The sequence below is a fragment of the Opisthocomus hoazin genome, chromosome 25 (genome assembly GCF_030867145.1).
Source record: "Opisthocomus hoazin isolate bOpiHoa1 chromosome 25, bOpiHoa1.hap1, whole genome shotgun sequence".
Taxonomy (NCBI): Eukaryota; Metazoa; Chordata; class Aves; order Opisthocomiformes; family Opisthocomidae; genus Opisthocomus; species Opisthocomus hoazin.
Genome location: NC_134438.1, coordinates 10,144,663 through 10,161,940, shown reverse-complemented (window position 1 = coordinate 10,161,940; position 17,278 = coordinate 10,144,663). Strand labels below are relative to the sequence as shown.

General features: G+C 50.0%; 1 protein-coding gene across 1 annotated transcript; it reads right to left on the bottom strand.

Annotated features, from left to right (window-relative positions):
- Positions 1–226: 226 nt before the first annotated feature.
- Positions 227–14,596, bottom strand: CAMK1G (calcium/calmodulin dependent protein kinase IG). The gene is made up of 12 exons (XM_075442862.1): positions 14,303–14,596; positions 9,757–9,874; positions 6,777–6,905; positions 6,169–6,243; positions 5,254–5,392; positions 4,992–5,115; positions 4,345–4,420; positions 3,681–3,793; positions 2,585–2,663; positions 2,080–2,167; positions 866–1,284; positions 227–358 (listed from the first exon to the last, which is right to left on the bottom strand). The coding sequence occupies exons 2-12, from the start codon at positions 9,846–9,848 to the stop codon at positions 265–267; spliced, it is 1,428 nt and encodes a 475-aa protein (XP_075298977.1). The 5' UTR covers positions 9,849–9,874; positions 14,303–14,596; the 3' UTR covers positions 227–264.
- Positions 14,597–17,278: the final 2,682 nt, after the last annotated feature.

Genomic DNA, 17,278 nt, shown 5'->3' with positions numbered 1-17,278 from the left:
AACCCTGTTGTGATTGTGAAAGCTGGATTCAGAGTCACTGGACTGGCCGTAATGGAAGCTGAAAGATGATTTCTTCCTTGAAACATGGTTTAGTTAAGGCTTTTTCTGTTGCAAAAAATCTGAGTCAATTTCGTGTACAATCACTTTGCTATTTGTGCCTTTCCCTTTTTCACACCATAATGGGATTAATTAAAAGCAGCTGGTGATTGGATTGCAGAGCACTTACCGCTGGCGATGTGGGGGAGCCCGCTGGCTGCCTCCTCATCACATGATCAAACAAACTCCAGTTTGCCCAGTGCCACAGTGAGACGAGTGTTTACTGGTTTTCATTGGAACAAGAACTTCTGATTTGAAGTGACTGGTTGGAAATGGAAGAATCAGAAGAGAAAGAAGAAAAAAGAGAAACAGCAGTATTTACAATCATTCTGCAGACGAAGTTGTGTTTTAATATAAAGAACATCAGCTGCTGAAAGCAAAGCAGAGCTGGGCATGAGTCAACACTGCAGCAAAGGCAGGGCCCGGTCAGCCAGCTCCAGCTGAGCAGTTGGCGTCAGCAGCTCCGACCCCAGGCACGTTCAGTTTCTGGAGAGCAAACGTGCTCAAGTCAATGGGGAGCGGCAGCTGAGTCCTGCAAGCTCTGCTGTGCAGCCTGGGCACTCTGCCTCCCCTGATGCTCCGACAAGCGTGGAAGACATGTGGCTGGGCACCACTATCTAGTGAGTCAAAATGTCTGCTTCTGTCCTTATTCCTCCCTCCTTTCTACCTCTGCCTGGAACTGGCAACTTGTATGCCAGGCACCTCCTTCCACAGATTGTTATTCCCATACACTTCATTGGAAGTTATGGCTAACAGCTTGGATACTTACTGGGATTTTGCAGACTTTTTAAGAAGCACTGTCTCGGAGCAGAAGGACGTCTTTGTTTTCTCGTGCCCCACGCAGGCTGGACTGCAGCCACAAGAAGTTCTGGTTGGCGGGCTGTGGTTATCCGGCAGGACCAGGCTGCTGCCTACAGGCAGTGATCCATTCTCGGAGCAGCGTTGCGGCTTTCCCTCTCTCGTTCCTGCGTTGTGCTCCAGCTGAGCGGGAGGATTTGGGCAGCCCCGCGTGGGCACCAGTGGGAGCTTATCTTGGTTTGGCATCACTGGCTGGGTGGCCACCATGGGCGTGTTGGGTCTGGACGCCTCCGAGACTTGTAGAACGGGGAGGGTGCTTTCAGCCGCCGCGTGGCCGTTCATGTGGAGCTTCCTCATGTGGTGCACCACGGCTGCGGCGTTGAAGGCTTGCTGGGGAAGAAGATAAAAACCCCGCGGTGAGGACCTGGTGATGCCAGGCTGGGTGGGTGCTGTGGGGCGAAGGGGCTATCCCCCTTGGGTGACGGCTCTGCTGGGTGGCACTGCCTGTTTGCACAATGCCGGAAAGTGGGACGTGCTCGTTCCTGGCATAAACACCGCGGTTTCTGCTGAGCGCAAGCGGCGGATGCTTTTGAAGATTACAACCACTTCTACATGAGGAAATCGAGGGGAATGGCTGTAAGTTACCCCACAGTGTGAAATGGAGACCAGAGCTGAATTTTGAATGTAAGTATTTAAAAGACAATAGTATTTTTAAAAGGTATTTAAAATACAACAGTATTTAAAATGCTATTGTACACATGGTTTCTATGGCATTCCTCTCTCCACCTAAATTCTTACAAAAGCTCTTGCTATAAATGAAGTACCGATTTATCTTCAAGGCTGAAAGCAGGAAAAGCTGGATTAAGCTCCACAAAAGATCTGCTGATCGAGCACCAACTTCACTCTCTCGGTACAAAAGCAATAGTCCTTTCCCCCTCCCCTTTACTTTCTTGGTGTGACCACTATAGAGCAATGTTTGTGGTAACTCCACCAGTAAGCATTGCAGCAGGGAATATTGGTCCAAACGTACTATAAACAGTAACTGCAGACAGTTTTCAGGCAGCCTTTGGAGATCTCCGCTTTTGGGTGCTTACCCACACAGCTGAAGCCTTGCGTATTGCTCGATGGCAGCAACTGGCATTTGTTAGTGAAATGGCTCTGGGCTCCCACCAGCAAACGACTTACCCTCCATTTGCTCTTTGCAAAGTTTTTCTGAATCTGAGCGCTGACAGATGGGTATATGTCACGGTGAAGGGCTGTATTTCCATTAATCCTGCAGATGGGGAGAGAAGAAAATGGGCTCGTAGGCAGATGGCATTTGTAAGGCATTCCACATTCTGGAGGCAACTAACTGCTTTGTACGTTCAATCAGCAATAATTAAACCCAAAGGAAAAACAGCAACAAAATGTAACACAAACACACACTTCAAAGCCTGGGAAAGCTCAGGATGGGATTTCTTCTTTGCCTCTGTTTACGGAGGCAAATATGCACAAATTGCATCTTTAATTATTCATCATTTTCTTTCTTCACACACGAGAAAGAAACGCCCAGGGCCACGCGGAGGCAGACGGTGACGTTAATAATGGGGGCTGGAGGGACCCCCCCGTTCTCAGCTCCCACCGAGCACGTGGAGCGCGACGCGGAGGCTGGCGGAGCCCCATGGCCACCAGCCACGGCCCAGCCACTCACCACGGGTGCCGCAGGGCTTCCTCACAGGTAAACCGCGTGCTCGGGTCTTTCTCCAGTAAATGCCTGATGAAATCCTTGGCTGTTTGGGAGGGGAGAACCAGAGAGAAAAGGTTATTTTCTCCTTGTTCTAAGACACGATCCTAATGGGATATGGCCAACGCTAGTAGATAAACCTCGCCAAGGTCAGCCCTGAGAAGGGGGTGTTCGTACCGCTTCGTTACCCCGTCAAAGGGAGATGCCTGTAGCCAAGGCCTCCAGATGAAAAAATAATTGGGGATGTACCAAACTTCACACTTTGATTACGTGAATTTGAGTTGAATTAGTCAGCTAAAAAATAACTCTAGAAAACATAAGGAAGTACAAACAGAGCAGATTTAGAAGTTGCCCTAAAGAGCAATTACATCTTTCCTATTTTTTTTTCTTTTCTTTTTTTGTAAAGAGGATTGCAGTGTTTGTTATGAAGTCCTAACAAACCTCCTGCTAGCTTTGTTTGTATGTATAAAAGATTGATGTTCAAAATATGCTGCTAAGCTGCTGGTTTCAGTAAACTCTGTGCAGGCGAGCTCCCCAAGCACGTCAGTCTGGCGGAAGGGTGCAGTGGGGTCTGCACGGCTCGCTGCGTCGCGGTAAGGAAATGTGACCTGATGGGAAGAAAAGCAAAGGGGGAAAGAAAAAAGAAAAAAAAACAGAAAAACAAGGGGAAGAAACCCTGGAGTTCCCCTGCTTCCAAGGGAAACCTAAGCCCGCTCTGAGCTCACAGATCGTTTGTGGAAGTCAGGGTTACGTTAACAGAGGCTCCAGCTGAGGATGCTGCCTCGCAGGCAGGATGCCCAGTACCCACAGCTCGGCTCTGGCGTCATCCCCCCTGCTGCTGCGGTGCTGGGAGTATCCGCGGTCAGTTCCCACGCCTGGGGCTTTGCTGCTGCCTGGGTGACTCCGTTCGGCGCTTCGCCCCTTCCCGACCCCACCGAGGCAAGCGCGGGGCGTCCGGGGGTGCGTGGGGGCTCGCCCGGTGCAGGTCCGTGCCCGTGGGTCGCAGGGATCTGCGTTGCACTTGTGGGAGTGGGCGCGGTGCTTCCCAGCGCCAGAGCTTTACCTGACTCCGAGATATCGTCCCAAAACGGAGACTCAAACTCGTAGTAGCCTTCCTTAATCTTTTCAAACAGTTTGGATTCGGTCTCTTCGTAGAAAGGAGGATACCCGCACAGCCTGGAAGAGAGCAGAAAGCCAGAGGCCCTTCAGCGGCTCCTTCCACGTCTGCACAGGCCCCTCCGCAGCCCGGGCAGCACAAGGGAGTAAGAGAGGAGGCTGCTCTGTTCATCCCTCTGTCCCTCGCATCTAAGTGTATCGGCAAAGCTGCAGAAAAGAGTTAAAAACTTCACTGCAGCAGTGCAAGGACAAAGCCACAGCTGGTACATAGCTGCATGGTGTGGGAGGAAATGAAACAAGAAGTACTCAGGAAGATTGTATGATATTTGTAGGCAACGGGGAAAAAAACAAAGCATAGGATGAGGCACACAATAGAGAAAATGTGATTCCTTTCATCTCCGCTCTGGTTCTTGATTCCTCACATCCCTTTCATTTCTATGGTGTAGTGAGTCTGTGCAAAGGAGGAATACCCCGCTGCCGTGTTCCCACAGCAAAATGGGAGGTCCGGGATCGCCTCCGCTTGCACCGCCGCTCTGCAGAGCTGTACGAAGCGATGGAGGGGCTGGGAAACTCACAGAGGAAGAAGTGGGATGCTGTTTGCTCTTACTCACAGGATATAGGTGATGACTCCGATGGACCAGCAGTCTACGGCTTTGCTGTATGGTTTCTGGGCCAGGACTTCAGGGGCTGCAGAACAGCAAAACCAAATGAAAATTCGAAGCAATAATAAATGACTCAATACTGGGAAAAGCAGTCGTTCTTATACACTTGTCCTCCGAGGTGTCAGTGCAGGCCAGTCGGCCAGTGACAGCCCCATTTACCAGTTGGATTGGTGTGTGACTTTTGTACCTATTTTGTGCCGTTGCATAGAAAGAATCAGGAACAATTTCTGCCTGCATCCTGAGGCTTTAGCTAGTGAGCTGTGGATCAAGCCAGTGCAGTCTGGCAGACATTAAACAAAACCCCATTGTGTTAAATTATCATTGTGACTTTTCAGTAAATACATGACTAATGCTGAAATACATTGCTCTTAAAACTACCCTTCTCTTTGCGCTTTTAAACATTCTGGGATTTTGAAGTCTTTATGCTCATCTGTAATCCAGTCTTTATGTGGTCCACGCGGTGCATCTGTGAGTAGCATGTTGTTGTTAATGTAATTATGTATTTTTTCCTTTCTGCTAGGCAACGTACTGTACGTGCACAACCTTTTCTCCAGACGGTCCCACCAGCACAAGCCCATTCCTGATCCTCGGCTTACCAACATATCCCGGCGTCCCGCAGGCGGTGGACATGATGCCATTCTGTTCCATTTTAGACAAGCCGAAGTCTGTGATCATGATTTTGGAGTTCTCTTCAGGAGTAAGGTAAAGAAGGTTTTCCGGCTGTGAACACGGAGTAGTCAGAGGTTGAAATTTGTGGTAGAAACATGGAAAGAAAGAGCAGAAAGCCATGGGCAGAGTGGGTAAAGCCTGCAGGGACGCCAGCTCCCCGAGGCGCTGGTGCTGCGGGCCGGGTCTCACCTTCAGGTCGCGGTGAACTATTCCGTTCTCATGGAGGTACTTCACTGCTGTCAGGACCTGGTGGATCACCACACTCGCATCTTTCTCAGTGTAAACTCCTCGTTCCAAAATTCGGTCAAATAGCTCACCTCCAGATACCCTGTGGAAATGGCAGTTCAGAAAGAAAAAGACTGAAAAGGAAATTTTAAAAAGTTGATCATGCTTTAGTGTCCAAGGTAAGCCAACTTTCTGTCCCCTTTCAGACTCCACCTACAGCAGAACCCTTCCTTGGGCAGCAGTATGTGTTTGGCCGAGAGGCTGATGGACGCTCTTGAGTGCGATCTCAGGGTGCCAGTCAGCATTACTGGTACAGCGAGGGAACCTGGGTAAGGTTACGGTGCAACTCCGGGCAGGTCTGAGCCGCAGGCACCCAGCACCGCGGGCAGGACTGCCTCCAGGCTCTGCTACGCAAGCAGGTACGGGTTTTTATGTGATTGCTTCCTTTAGCTAAATTTGCAAGTTAGCGGTAGCAGCCGGGTGCTCAGAGCTGATGCCCACAGCGAGCTGCTTCCTCTGCAGCTGACATGTTGCCCATTTGCATCTCTAGAAACCCTGCGTGGCACAGCTTTAATTAGAAATGCTTCTGTCTCTGCCCTTCTAAACTGTGATGAATTAATTTGCATAAATAGATCCTAATCTTGGTTTAGAAACTTGCTGCTAAAACGAGCATGGGCCAAGACAGCATGAGGAGCATCCAGGCTAGCTCAAACCACGCGGCTCTCGCCTCGTCGGCGAGGGGTGTTTGAGCGGCTCCTGCGCACGCAGCTTTTACACGTGAGGCCCCGGGGTGCGGGTGTGGAAACACGGCGCGTCACCCCGGCCCTGCCACTCGTCTTCCTCTGCGGCCCCCAGAGCAACGGCTCTGCCGGTACTTACAGCTGCATGACCAGGTAGAAGTGGGTGGTGCTCTCGTAAATATCTTCTAAAGTCACGATGTTTTCGTGCTTTATTCTGCAGAGATAAACGTGGGTCAGAAACAAACCTGGCAAGGACAAAGTGGCTTTTCAAGTGGCAAACCCAACGGTCGCCTTGCTTTCATCCCCAGTGGAAGTTCACTGGGCTGTGTTGTGGCTCATCTCCCTCGCCCTGCGTGGCGGAGGATCGTCGATGCTGCTGCCAGCTCCCTCCGGAGCACAGGGCAGCAGCGGCGGAGGACCAGCCCCTTGTTTTGAAGCAGCTGCCTGCTCTGCATCGGGTGAGTCACTTGGGCTGCGAGAGCGTTACCTCTGGCCTCCTCTCACCGCCTGCCGCTCTGCTTCAGCTCTTGCCTTCCACAGACCTGGGGCAGTACGGCTGGTGGGGTTACAAACCCAGCAGGGGAATGAGAGAAGACTCTAAGAAACTTTACTAATCTTCTCACAGTAATATTTATATATTCTCTAAAAAGAAATACTTCTTTCGTTATGCTATTCTTACTGTAGAGCCACAGATCTTGGGAAAGGACGTGTGTTCTACGTTACATTACAATGTGTATATATGCTCACTTTTTCAACACTGCTATTTCATTCTCCAAGCTGCTATCCCTTGTGAGAGGAGACTTCTTAATGCACTTCAGAGCAAAGAGCTTGCCAGTGCTTCTTTGCTTCACCAGGAAAACTTCTGAAAAGGCACCTCTGCAGGGAGGAGAAGAAGTATTTCAGTAGATGCTGCTGCTGCGAACTGGAAGGATACTTACAGGGAGAAAGAGGGAAAAACAAGAAAAAGCAATATGGCAGTAATTTATCTCTAAGTGGATGCTGATTGTAAAGCTAGAACTGCATCTCCAGCAGCCCCAAACTTAGGATATTCAATGCAAGATTATACAATATGTAGAAAAACCAACACAAATTTCGCTGTTGGTAGAGAAAAGGTGATTTTTGCATAGCTTGTTATGAAGTTGTGCTGAGGTGGTGGACAAGAAAGATGCCTGCAATGAGATTAAATTGCATTCTTCAGGAGCATCTGTAGAGACAGTCCATTGCGGGTGGCTGCCAGCCGTGCCGGGCTCAGAGCCGCCTCTGGGCAGGCAGACGGCAAACGCGGCTTTGGGCACATGCAGGGAGCAGGCACGGTCCGTGGTCTCACAGCTCGCTGCCTTTCGAGGAACCTTTGTGCTTGAATCCATTGGGACTGGGGGGATTTTCCTGGGCTAAGTGCAAGCCCGGCTGAGGGGCTGCGTCGATAACCGCCTCGCTGACGGGGCAGCCTGCAGCTCGGGTGCTCGTCAGGGTTAGGAACCCTGGAAAGATCTCAGCGGCCTCCACTCTAATGGGGCCAAATTCCTGCTTAAGACAAATCCCGTTTCCTGAAAGCCCACATCGTCTTAAAGCAGCCCTTCACTTTCCCTGGTCAGCGTGGCCCTGAGGACTGAGGTAGCCGAATTGCAGTGAGGAGAGCCCCGTGATGTTGCAGTCTGGGTACACCAACCAACGTTCCGTGTATCTGAAGTGCAGAACAACTGGATAGCCTCGGTTAATATTTTCATCCAGCTTCTCACGTGTTTTCCTTTCTGCAGAGGCTGCTGATACCCGCGTACCCTTAGTCACGAAGCGACAAGGAGTGTCTTCTACATTCCCGACGAGGGTTCAGCCCAGTGCAGCGATGAGCAGGTATTTGTAACACGCCTAAAGCTCGCAATCCTGTTAAAGGTTTGTCTCCAGCAGCTGAACACGTGTCTCGGGATAGTGACAGTGCATACTTTGCCAGGTCAGTCCTCAATAATCCTCATCAAATGAGCAACAGATTAATTGATGGCAGTTAAACAGAACTTGCCACCGAGTCTGCCGAGCCCTGCGGGGAGCTGGAGGGCAGGGCGAGGCAGGTGAGCGCAGTGGGAGCACCTTCCTGGTTGGGATGCTGTTGCAGCAAACCCAGTAAAAAAGGGCAGAAAACCTCCTATAATCCACTAAACAACAAATCCAGCCTCCTGTGCAGATGGATGGGCTGAGCGCGGGGCCGTGCCCATCTGGCGCGCGGTGCCTTGCTCGTGTGTCTTCGTTAGCGAGCGGCAGCGGGCAGTGACGCGGGGGGAGAGCTGCCTTGCTCGGCTCAGCTTTCCTCCTCCTCCAGCGGGCCCCTGGGTGCTGCTGGAATAATGTGTGAGACCAGTGGGGCTGTGAGGAACTGGGCTCTGCCAGGAGCTTCCAGGCAAGGATGAGGGATTCCTTTATTAAAACAAACAATCAAACAAAAAACCTCAAAAAAACCCAACCAACCAGCAAAAAATCTCCATAGATTTTTGGGAAGGCATTCCAACAGATGAATTCGAACCTTTGTTTCACTCAGTAAACTGTACGCAATGGTCTTCTCTCTTCTGGCCCGAAAAACAGTTGGTGTTGGGCCCTTTTCCTTGTTTCACACATTTTTCTCCTTTTATCCTTTTGAGCTCTGACGGCTGTTTCGTGGAAATGAAAGTTCCTGAGGGCTCTCGGGGAATAGGCAGGGATGTCCTTGCTCAGGTCCCTAATCCAACTGTTGTCGACGCTGGGGGAAGGTGACAGTAAGCTTCCAGGCAGTTTTAGGTCCCCGATCTTCATTTATATTCTTCAGCTAGCTGAAGTGTTGCGTGTGGAGAAAATCCCAATTTCTAATATTAAATTTTCCTACTAATGTAATAGTAGGAAATGAACAACCTACAAATCAGATGCTGGGGCATCTGTTCTATATATCTGTCCCAAACAGTTTATAATAATTATGCCCCTTATTAAAAAATGATGAATCAACAAGTTGGCTAGGAGAGAACAAAGATTTTCTAACCTCTTTCCTTTAGAGAAAGCTGTTGGATAATTTAACTAATTTCTGAGGCTGACCAGTTAGATTTAAAATGTCACCGAGCCCTGGAGTAGCTGTTTTTTGGGAGCTTTGCCGTGGGTTCTAAAGTCTCAGAAAATCTGGCCGTGACAGAACTCACTGGTGGAGGTAATTCAATTCCTCCTCCACCACCTTGGAAATGTTTTCTTGTCTCATTTGCATGAATAGGCAAATTAAGCTGTTAACTCACAGAGAGGTATCATACAGCTTGAACATCCTTGTTCTTCTTTCATCCCTCAACTGAGTCAGGGTTTATGAGCTAAATATATGACTTATTATTATAAAACCTCTCTCGGAGCCATCCCTTGACCTTGCTTGACCTTGCAGCAGCAGCAGACCAGTGTGGTCAGCAGGAAAACAGCAAAAACTTAACTCGGTTGCCATGCAGGCTTAGAGGGAAGGGAGGAAAGCGCAGAGCTGACCTGGAGCCGGGGGCTGGGAGGGAAGGAGCTGCTTCCGTGCCGCTTGGCAAGCACGAGCCATGAGTCAGAGCACCAGCAGCAACGGTGCAGCAGCGCGGGGGCACCCACGCCTCACCTCAGCATCGTGGCCTGGCTCGGAAGGGGACCTTTCCCTGTGACGCTGGCCAGTGCCAGGCGGGAGGGAGTCGCTGCCCTGGGCTGGGAAGCCGGTGTCTCGAGGCAGCTCGCTCTGGAGAGCGGCTGTGGTACTTACGATCCCAGGGCCTCCATGAAAATGAACGTTTTCCGGATGTTGCTCGTCTGTTTCTTCCAGGAGCTGCTGTCGTCCTCTTCCTTGCGACCCATCTCCTCCAGAGTGGAAGCACAGAACGCTGCGAGGTAAAGGAGGAGAGGTGAGTGGTGTGGTAGGTGTTGACGCGAGGGACAGAGCTGCCCCGGAGCTACCTGCCCTCAGGGTGCCGTGGATGGTGTTTGTGTGGGCAGAGCACTCAGACTTTTCAAGCACGTGAAATTTTGGGCTGCTTTTGCTACTCACAACAGTTCGTGCTGACCACGTCCCTGCCGTGCCGTCCTGCTCCAGCCGTCAGAGCAGCGTAATACCAGGTCAGCGGGGCAGGAGCCGGTGACCACATGGTAATGCTCTCTTGTCAGTACACTCATTTAGCGCGTGTTGGCAATTACAAATGTTTATATTGTGCTTCATATTTAGTGGTTAAAAAAACCCTGCTCAACAGTTGCTAATTTTAACTAAAGCACCCATGACTTAATGGATTAAAAGTTAGGTATAACTAAGCGATGGAGATGGATTATAACTGAGCTGCTTTATCACTCAAATAATAAATAGTTTAAAGAGCTCGGACCTGCAGGGAGGGGAATTGATATAAAACATTTTGTTGACCTGCCTTGGACAGTTTGCGCTGCTGTTGTCTTTAATTTTTCTGAACCGACAGATTGCTTTTGCTCTGAGTCATAACCTTCCCCGTGCCTTTCTCTCGCAGGGCCGCGGTGCTGGCTGGTGGGACGGCGAAGGGGGCCCTGCCCCGCCGGCGTGGCTCCGAGCTGCGGACGTGAGCCAGCGGCCCCCGGCTCGGCGCACAGGGGACGCAGCTTCTGGGGTCACCCCAGCTCGTGGGGCAGCGGCTGAGCGCGCTGCTGGCGTCGGAGGGTGTGACTGCAGGGAATCTGCTCCGTCGGTGAGCGCGGCCGTGGGACGCCCGGCTGATCCGCACGTCTGAAACGCGCGCTGCCGCTCACGGGCGGCTTGACCTTGTCGGGTCCCAGTCCCCCAGCTCCCCCCCAGCGCTAAGCTCTTTAGAGCACAGGCTGGGAGCACCGCGGCAATGCAGAAAGCAGCCCTGTCAGCCTCGAGGAGCTCAGCGGTGTGGTGGGAGAATTAGAGCTTGTGCAAGGTCTGGGAGGTGTGAAATACTATACAAACACCTAAGCACTCTTAAGAAGATCAGGTCTAACGTTACAGAACTGGAATTATGCTGGAAGGTGAAAAAGAAGCCCTGAGACTAGAAAAAAAAACATGAAAAAATGTGGCTTGTCCACACTATCAGGATACAAAATACTGAAAACATCCCCGGGCAGCAGGGGCTCTGGTGCCGACAGCAGCACCCCTGGCACGTGGAGCATCCCCTTGGCACGTGGAGCATCGCACTTCTCGAGAGCAAGAACGGCTGCCCTAGAGCCTCTGTGATACAGCTGAGCCCTCAAAAGACAAAGCACAATCTTCTGCGTAAAAAGAAGTGTTTGGAAAAGGCAGAACTACTAAAGCAGAGAAAAAATCTGAAAGATCTTGTTTCATAACAGACAGCTTAGATATTGAATTCCACCTGAATCTAGTTTATCTCCTTAATTAGCACAGTTTCAGGGTTTTGAGCTCCTTGACACATTTTTTTAAAGGTTAATTTAACATTATTGAAAACAAAATTGACTCAATTGTAAACAGTTGAAGGCTTCAGTCCATAAAATCACCAAAGGCTAGGGTGCACTTGACCTTTATTTACCTTCTGGATTCTGGTGCATGTGTAACTCCTAGAAATACAAATCCTTATAAAAATCAGCCAACTCTTGCTGTTTAGAATCAGTGAGGATCAGAAGCTCCTCATTAAAATGCTGATCAATTAGTAGAAACCTTTCTGCCAATATTTTGAGCCCCAAAATGAAGTTTTCATTCGGAGTCATCCGCCCATCCCAAATCTCTACACAGCTGGAATGTCACATGCAGAATTTTCAGCGAGGACATTCAGCTGCTGGTGGAAGGTGAGTTTTATCCACTTTAAATAAATATCAGTGCATGATGCCACTGTGGCATTGAATGACGGGTAAAATTCAGATGACCTCTCTGTTTCTTTCCTAGCCTACTATCAAACAAAGAATATGAAGTTAGGAAAAAAAAAAAGAAATAGTAGGTCGGCCTGGCTGCAGGGACCAGCAGTGCCCTGGTCTCCGTTCCGGTGCAGCCCCACGCTGAGGCGCAGCCCGGTTGGCAGAAGCTCTCTGGGTGCAGGGAAATCCCTCCTGGGGAGGCTGGACCAAGCAGCCGGCCCCAGGGTGGAGGTGATGGTGGAGCCACGGACACTGGCTTCTGTGAATTTGGCCCTTGGAGCTCAAGTGTCGAATTTGCCCAATGTTTTGCTCATTTAAGCTCGATTCCCTTAGTGTTCTCATGTTTTATTCCTTACAAATTCAACAAGTTTCTTTTTCAAGTGGTTTAGCTTCTAAAGAAAGTTAGTATCGTGTTTTCTTTAGTCTCCTGTGAATCATCTGTTCATCTGATGGTTCCTCCTCCTGTCACTCCCTGTGCCCGGCATTTGGTTGTGCTGCTGTCGGGAGGGAGGGCTGGAGGAACAGCTCTGACTCCCTACACGTGGCTTGGATTTCCTGCTTTCTCAGTTTTTCTGTGCCATCACGAGCAAGTCATTTCCTGCCTCCCCTCGCCTTTCTGCGAGGAAGGGGAGTAAGTGCTGCTATTTTGAGAGCAAAATAATGAAATGTTTGAACTGCCTGAAATGTAAAACTGCATATGTGCTCAGGTGATGAATACTTGCCCACCTTCCTCCTTCCTCACGTTAGATCTTATTATTCTCAACGCTTTTTCCTCTTTTGATGCACTGGGAAGTATTTGCAAAGGGGCTTGGGGCAGGACGCAGAGGCCTCGGTCCAGCCGTGATGACGGGGCTATGGGACCTGTGGCTGTCCTGGTGCAGGCTCTCTGAACTCGCCTGTGGCTCTCAGTCGGGTTAAGCCACTTGTTGCTCTTCGCAGCAGTTTGCGAGAATGCAGCGCTTGATGTATTTGTTGTCTGGGTTTTGCTGTTTATTCAGGCCCTGGCCTGACGATGTCCCAACCTTTCTCAGTGCCGGTACGCAGCGTATGGGTAGACAGGGTTTAGTGGATCTACTCGCTTGGTTGAAGAAGCTTTACCTTCCCCAGGAATAGAAAACATAACAAAAGTTGGGCGAAGAGGTTTGTGCTGGGACTGGAAGATTTTCTGGCCATACGACGCGCCCGTCTGCACCCTCCCATCGTGCCCCTGACACCCTCCGTTTGCCAGATCCCTCCTGACACCCCGTTCGCACGGGCATCATCCCTGGCTCGGTGGGCGAGCCTTCCAGCCACCGCAGCGGGACGCACGGGTAGGGAGTGGGAGAGAGCACACCCACTGCGCGCTGGCAAAATGCATTATTTTAGACACCTGATCTAGAGCGGGGTCTGCGTTTGCCCATTTGCCCGTTTACCTTTTGACACTGCAAGAACAGTAGTGTGTTAAGACTGCACAATAAAATGGAAATGCTCATTAATTAGTGTAAGTAAAGATGATAACAAGGTACGTAACATTGCTTTAATTTGTTTAGCCTCCCTCTACCCCATCACAACAAATTAAGCAGTATGCAGGACTTCAATCTGACGAGTACATGTGAAAAGTAGTGAGTAGGTTCAATATTAATGTCTAACCTTTGGGCTTTTCTACAGACTAAGTCAATAAACGTAACTGCTGCTGCACTCTCTCTGGTCCAGCAAATGACACATCATTGCTTGGAATGTAATGAGTGTTATTATGACCTTGCTTAAATATTTCCTGAAGAAATTTGTTCCGCTCTCATATCTCGCAGTAACAAATCCATCTGCAGACAGACGCTGCTCCTCAATGGATATACTGCATAGCAAAATTGTTGTAAGACATGATTAATAGTCTTGTGACAAAGTTACATGTGGAGGGGGAAGATACATGCTGCTTTCGGCTGCTTTCGTGATTTTGCCTTTAGAATTAGAAAGAAGTTTACAGAAAAAAAGGAGAATGCAAAGTCAAAGGGCTCTGCTTTAAAAATAGACCCAAACAAGCAATCTGCATGTGAATGAAGTAACTGCCAGGCCAGCCTCTGTGTTCAGGGACAAAAGAAACTGAAAACATGAGCTCGCCATTAAAAACAAATCCCCATCAAAGGTTTTGTGTTCATCCCACCGCTCCATCCATTCAAAAGCAGTGCATTAACTTAGTGGTCCTTGATGAACACTTGCAAAATCGCATTTTTCATTATAAATATTTCAGATTCCTTAAAATACTTTTGAAGTAAAATATCAGAAGGCAGCTTTCTATGAAATTGCTAAATATAACGCCAGTGGTGTAGGATACGAGACTGACAGTCTGCGCAGAGTCTGCTCCAGTGTTTTCCTGGTACTAAATAAAAATCATTTTTAAAAAAGACAGGTTAGCCAGAATCCCACCTGCTTCACTGCACCAAACAGACTGGAAAAGCAAACGGCTATTAAGGAAATAATATTTTGCTTACCCAAGTCAGCACAAACAAAGCAACTCCTGTTCGCTGCTGCTCGGGCTCGGCTCCCGCCGTCTGCGGGGATTAGAGCCCGGCTGGGTGCTCACGGCAGCGGGGAGGAGGAGATGGCTCCGCCGTGATGGCAACCAGGCAGCACGTCGCGGCGAGTCGATTGCCACGAGCGGGAGGTGCCGGTGGGTGTGGGTGTGCGCGCGGCGCTGGCGATCACGGCAGCCGTACCTGGCAGCGCCGGCGGGAATCGGTTCAGCCGGGAGCGACGCACGGCGGGCAGCAGCAGCGCTCCGCGCAAGCACCCAGTCTGCCGTGGAAGTGTTCCTGGGTGGAATGCAAATACAGTTTGCCTTAATCTAACAAATGACTTCATGGTGTTAAAAAACCCCCAACCTTTTCTTTTGTATGATGTTGGGAGTTCTGTGGAGGGTGGAGTGGGACTGGACTGGGACAGGGTCTCCCACTGGGACGCTCCGGCACCCCAGCCCTCTCGTCTCCGGGGCTGGGAAGGTGATGCTCCCCATCAATTCTAGATGGCACAAACCCATGGAGAAAAATCATTGCAGTAGGGTTTAATCTCCATCAGCAGAGTTTTGGACTATTTTAAACAATACAATGGCTCTATTTTGACTTTCAAAACCTCTGCGTGTGTGCCCTCCCAAGAAGCACAGCACATATGAATATAGGAAATATTAATAATTCTTCGACTCTTTTCTGTAGTGTGGGATTTTTAGAGATGGCAGTAACAACTTTACTGACTGCGCTCTCAGTTGATTTACACTGCCATCTAGAATAATGCATGAAAAAAGTACATATCATTGTGAAGTTTAGTTTTATGTCAGGAATAAATCAACTCTGAGCCAATGCTAGAAAATCACATTATTTTTTCTTAATATTTTTTTTCTTCAGCAGCTTCATTGCAAGGCAAAGGCTGTTTGGCATTCTGCGTTTCGTTGTTGGCTGGACTCCATTACCGTGAACTCCATAGTGTTGGGGATTTTGGTCAGAATTTCTGGATATGCATTTGAATGCTAAGGTTTTCTTTAGTGCTAGATTTCGGCAGAGTTTGCCTTCATCTGCTTCTCCCTTTAATGTCTTCCGCGTGGCGGCACCGCAAGCCATTGCGCGGCCTCGTCTGTACCCCTCCGGAGTGAGGAGCATCCAGTCCCGCTGCTGGCACCTGGGGTGAGCGGCCACAATCAGAGTAATGTGAGATCATTTATTAGGGTGTGTATATACCATACGTATAGGTAAGTTCCCTATATGTACATAGGTATGAACACGGACGCGCAGGTCCCAGTGCCGACGCCAGTGCCTGCGGTGCCCGGGGCCCTCCCGCGCCCGGCCAGGGGCTGCTCTGCCCGCCGTGCCTCGGGACAGACCCCAGGAAGAAAGGCGCTGGCTGCTTCTGCCTCTTGCGCTTTCATTCCCATCTATTAATTCCAGTTTTAAAACAAAAAAATAATTTAATACTTTCAGTATTATTGTCTTTGCCATATTTAGTTTTCAGCTCATTTCTTTTTATTTTGTGAGATTTTGGATTTTCTTATTGACTTCTTTTACTTTCTCAGAAGCTATCGGCCATAGTATCCTAACCAGAAATTTAACAGCTGCAGTTAAAACTTGTGTTGTGAGATAACAGAGAAGCAAAGGACAGCCTGGGCCACGGAGGGCATTTTCAGACAGGCTCAGCTGAAGGAGCGTACGGCCCCGCAGCAGAGCCGAGTGCCCGCAGGCGAGGCGGCTGGCGGACGTGCTCGGGGGCAGAGGGGGAAAGCCCCAAGCCCTTCACTGTGATCATAATTCCCAACAGAGTGCTAATACAGAGACCAAATCAGCGTCCACACACGAGCACCCGTCTTCCCCGTGGCGCGGGCGTGCGACCCCCGGGGTCTGTTTGCCTTGCACGGAGCAGCGCTGGCTGGCCCTGCGCAGAGGCTGCGTTCGCTGCAGGGTGATGAAGGGGAAAGGACATTAAAAATGACACGATTTGCAATAATGTGATTGCTTTGGGAGAAGTTTAAGACAGAGACAATGAGAACAAAAGGGAAGCATTTACTGCACTCCAGTCCTTGGAGTCTGTGCGGTGTTCTTAGCCGAGTTGAAATGGAGAGGGCCGTGATAAACTGGAGGGGGTACGCACGCCTTGTTTTGCTCTTGTAGCACTTGCTGTAAATGCCTTATAAATCTTGCTGAAAGAGCGTGACTGCAGCAGGGAGATGGAGGGACAGCCATCAGTCAGAGGTAGGAGGAAACTTGCTTGAGAAAATGGAAAGGAGAGCAGGGCTCTTCAGTATGCGAGAGCTGCACCGTTCCTCATGCCAGCAGTGTTTGGAGTTGGGGCTTCAGAAACACACTGCGAAAACCACCAACAGCCCCCTGGGAGCAAGGAGGAAGGGCTCCCTTGTGTGCTTTGCCGTGGAAAGAATCAATCGAGATGGTGGCTCTTGACCTTGCCTGATAGAAATCTAGGACAACAGGCAATTCAGCGCGGGGACTTTTGCTGAGCTCTCAATGGGCTCGAGTTAAAATAGCAGTTATTAACCAAAGACACTCAGAGCAAGCAACCATCTAGTTTTTAACAGCATGAATCAGAAGTGAGGAGGTGGGATGGAAACCAACAGCACAGCGTGCAAACGACAGCTGCCTGTTTGCAGGGGTGTTCGAAAGGCGCCGTCAGCCCCGTCCCTGCGGGCCCTGCCGCCGGGGCCGCCTCGCAGCCTGCAAAGGAGATCTGCAACAAAACGGCGTCTGATCTTCGCCCCTGGCTCTGGGTGCTGTTCATCCGTCAACGCCAGAGACCTTGCTTGGAAATGAATAGAATGGTGGGACTCAGAGGTATCCTCCGGTGAGAAGGGACCTGGAACACCTCTGTGTGTTTTTGCAGAGAAGTGAGAAAATAAAATATCTCCCGAGTATTATTGGTGAGAGGGCAAACAGGGCAGCAGGGCCATTGCTCTGGAGGCACGGGCTCAGGGG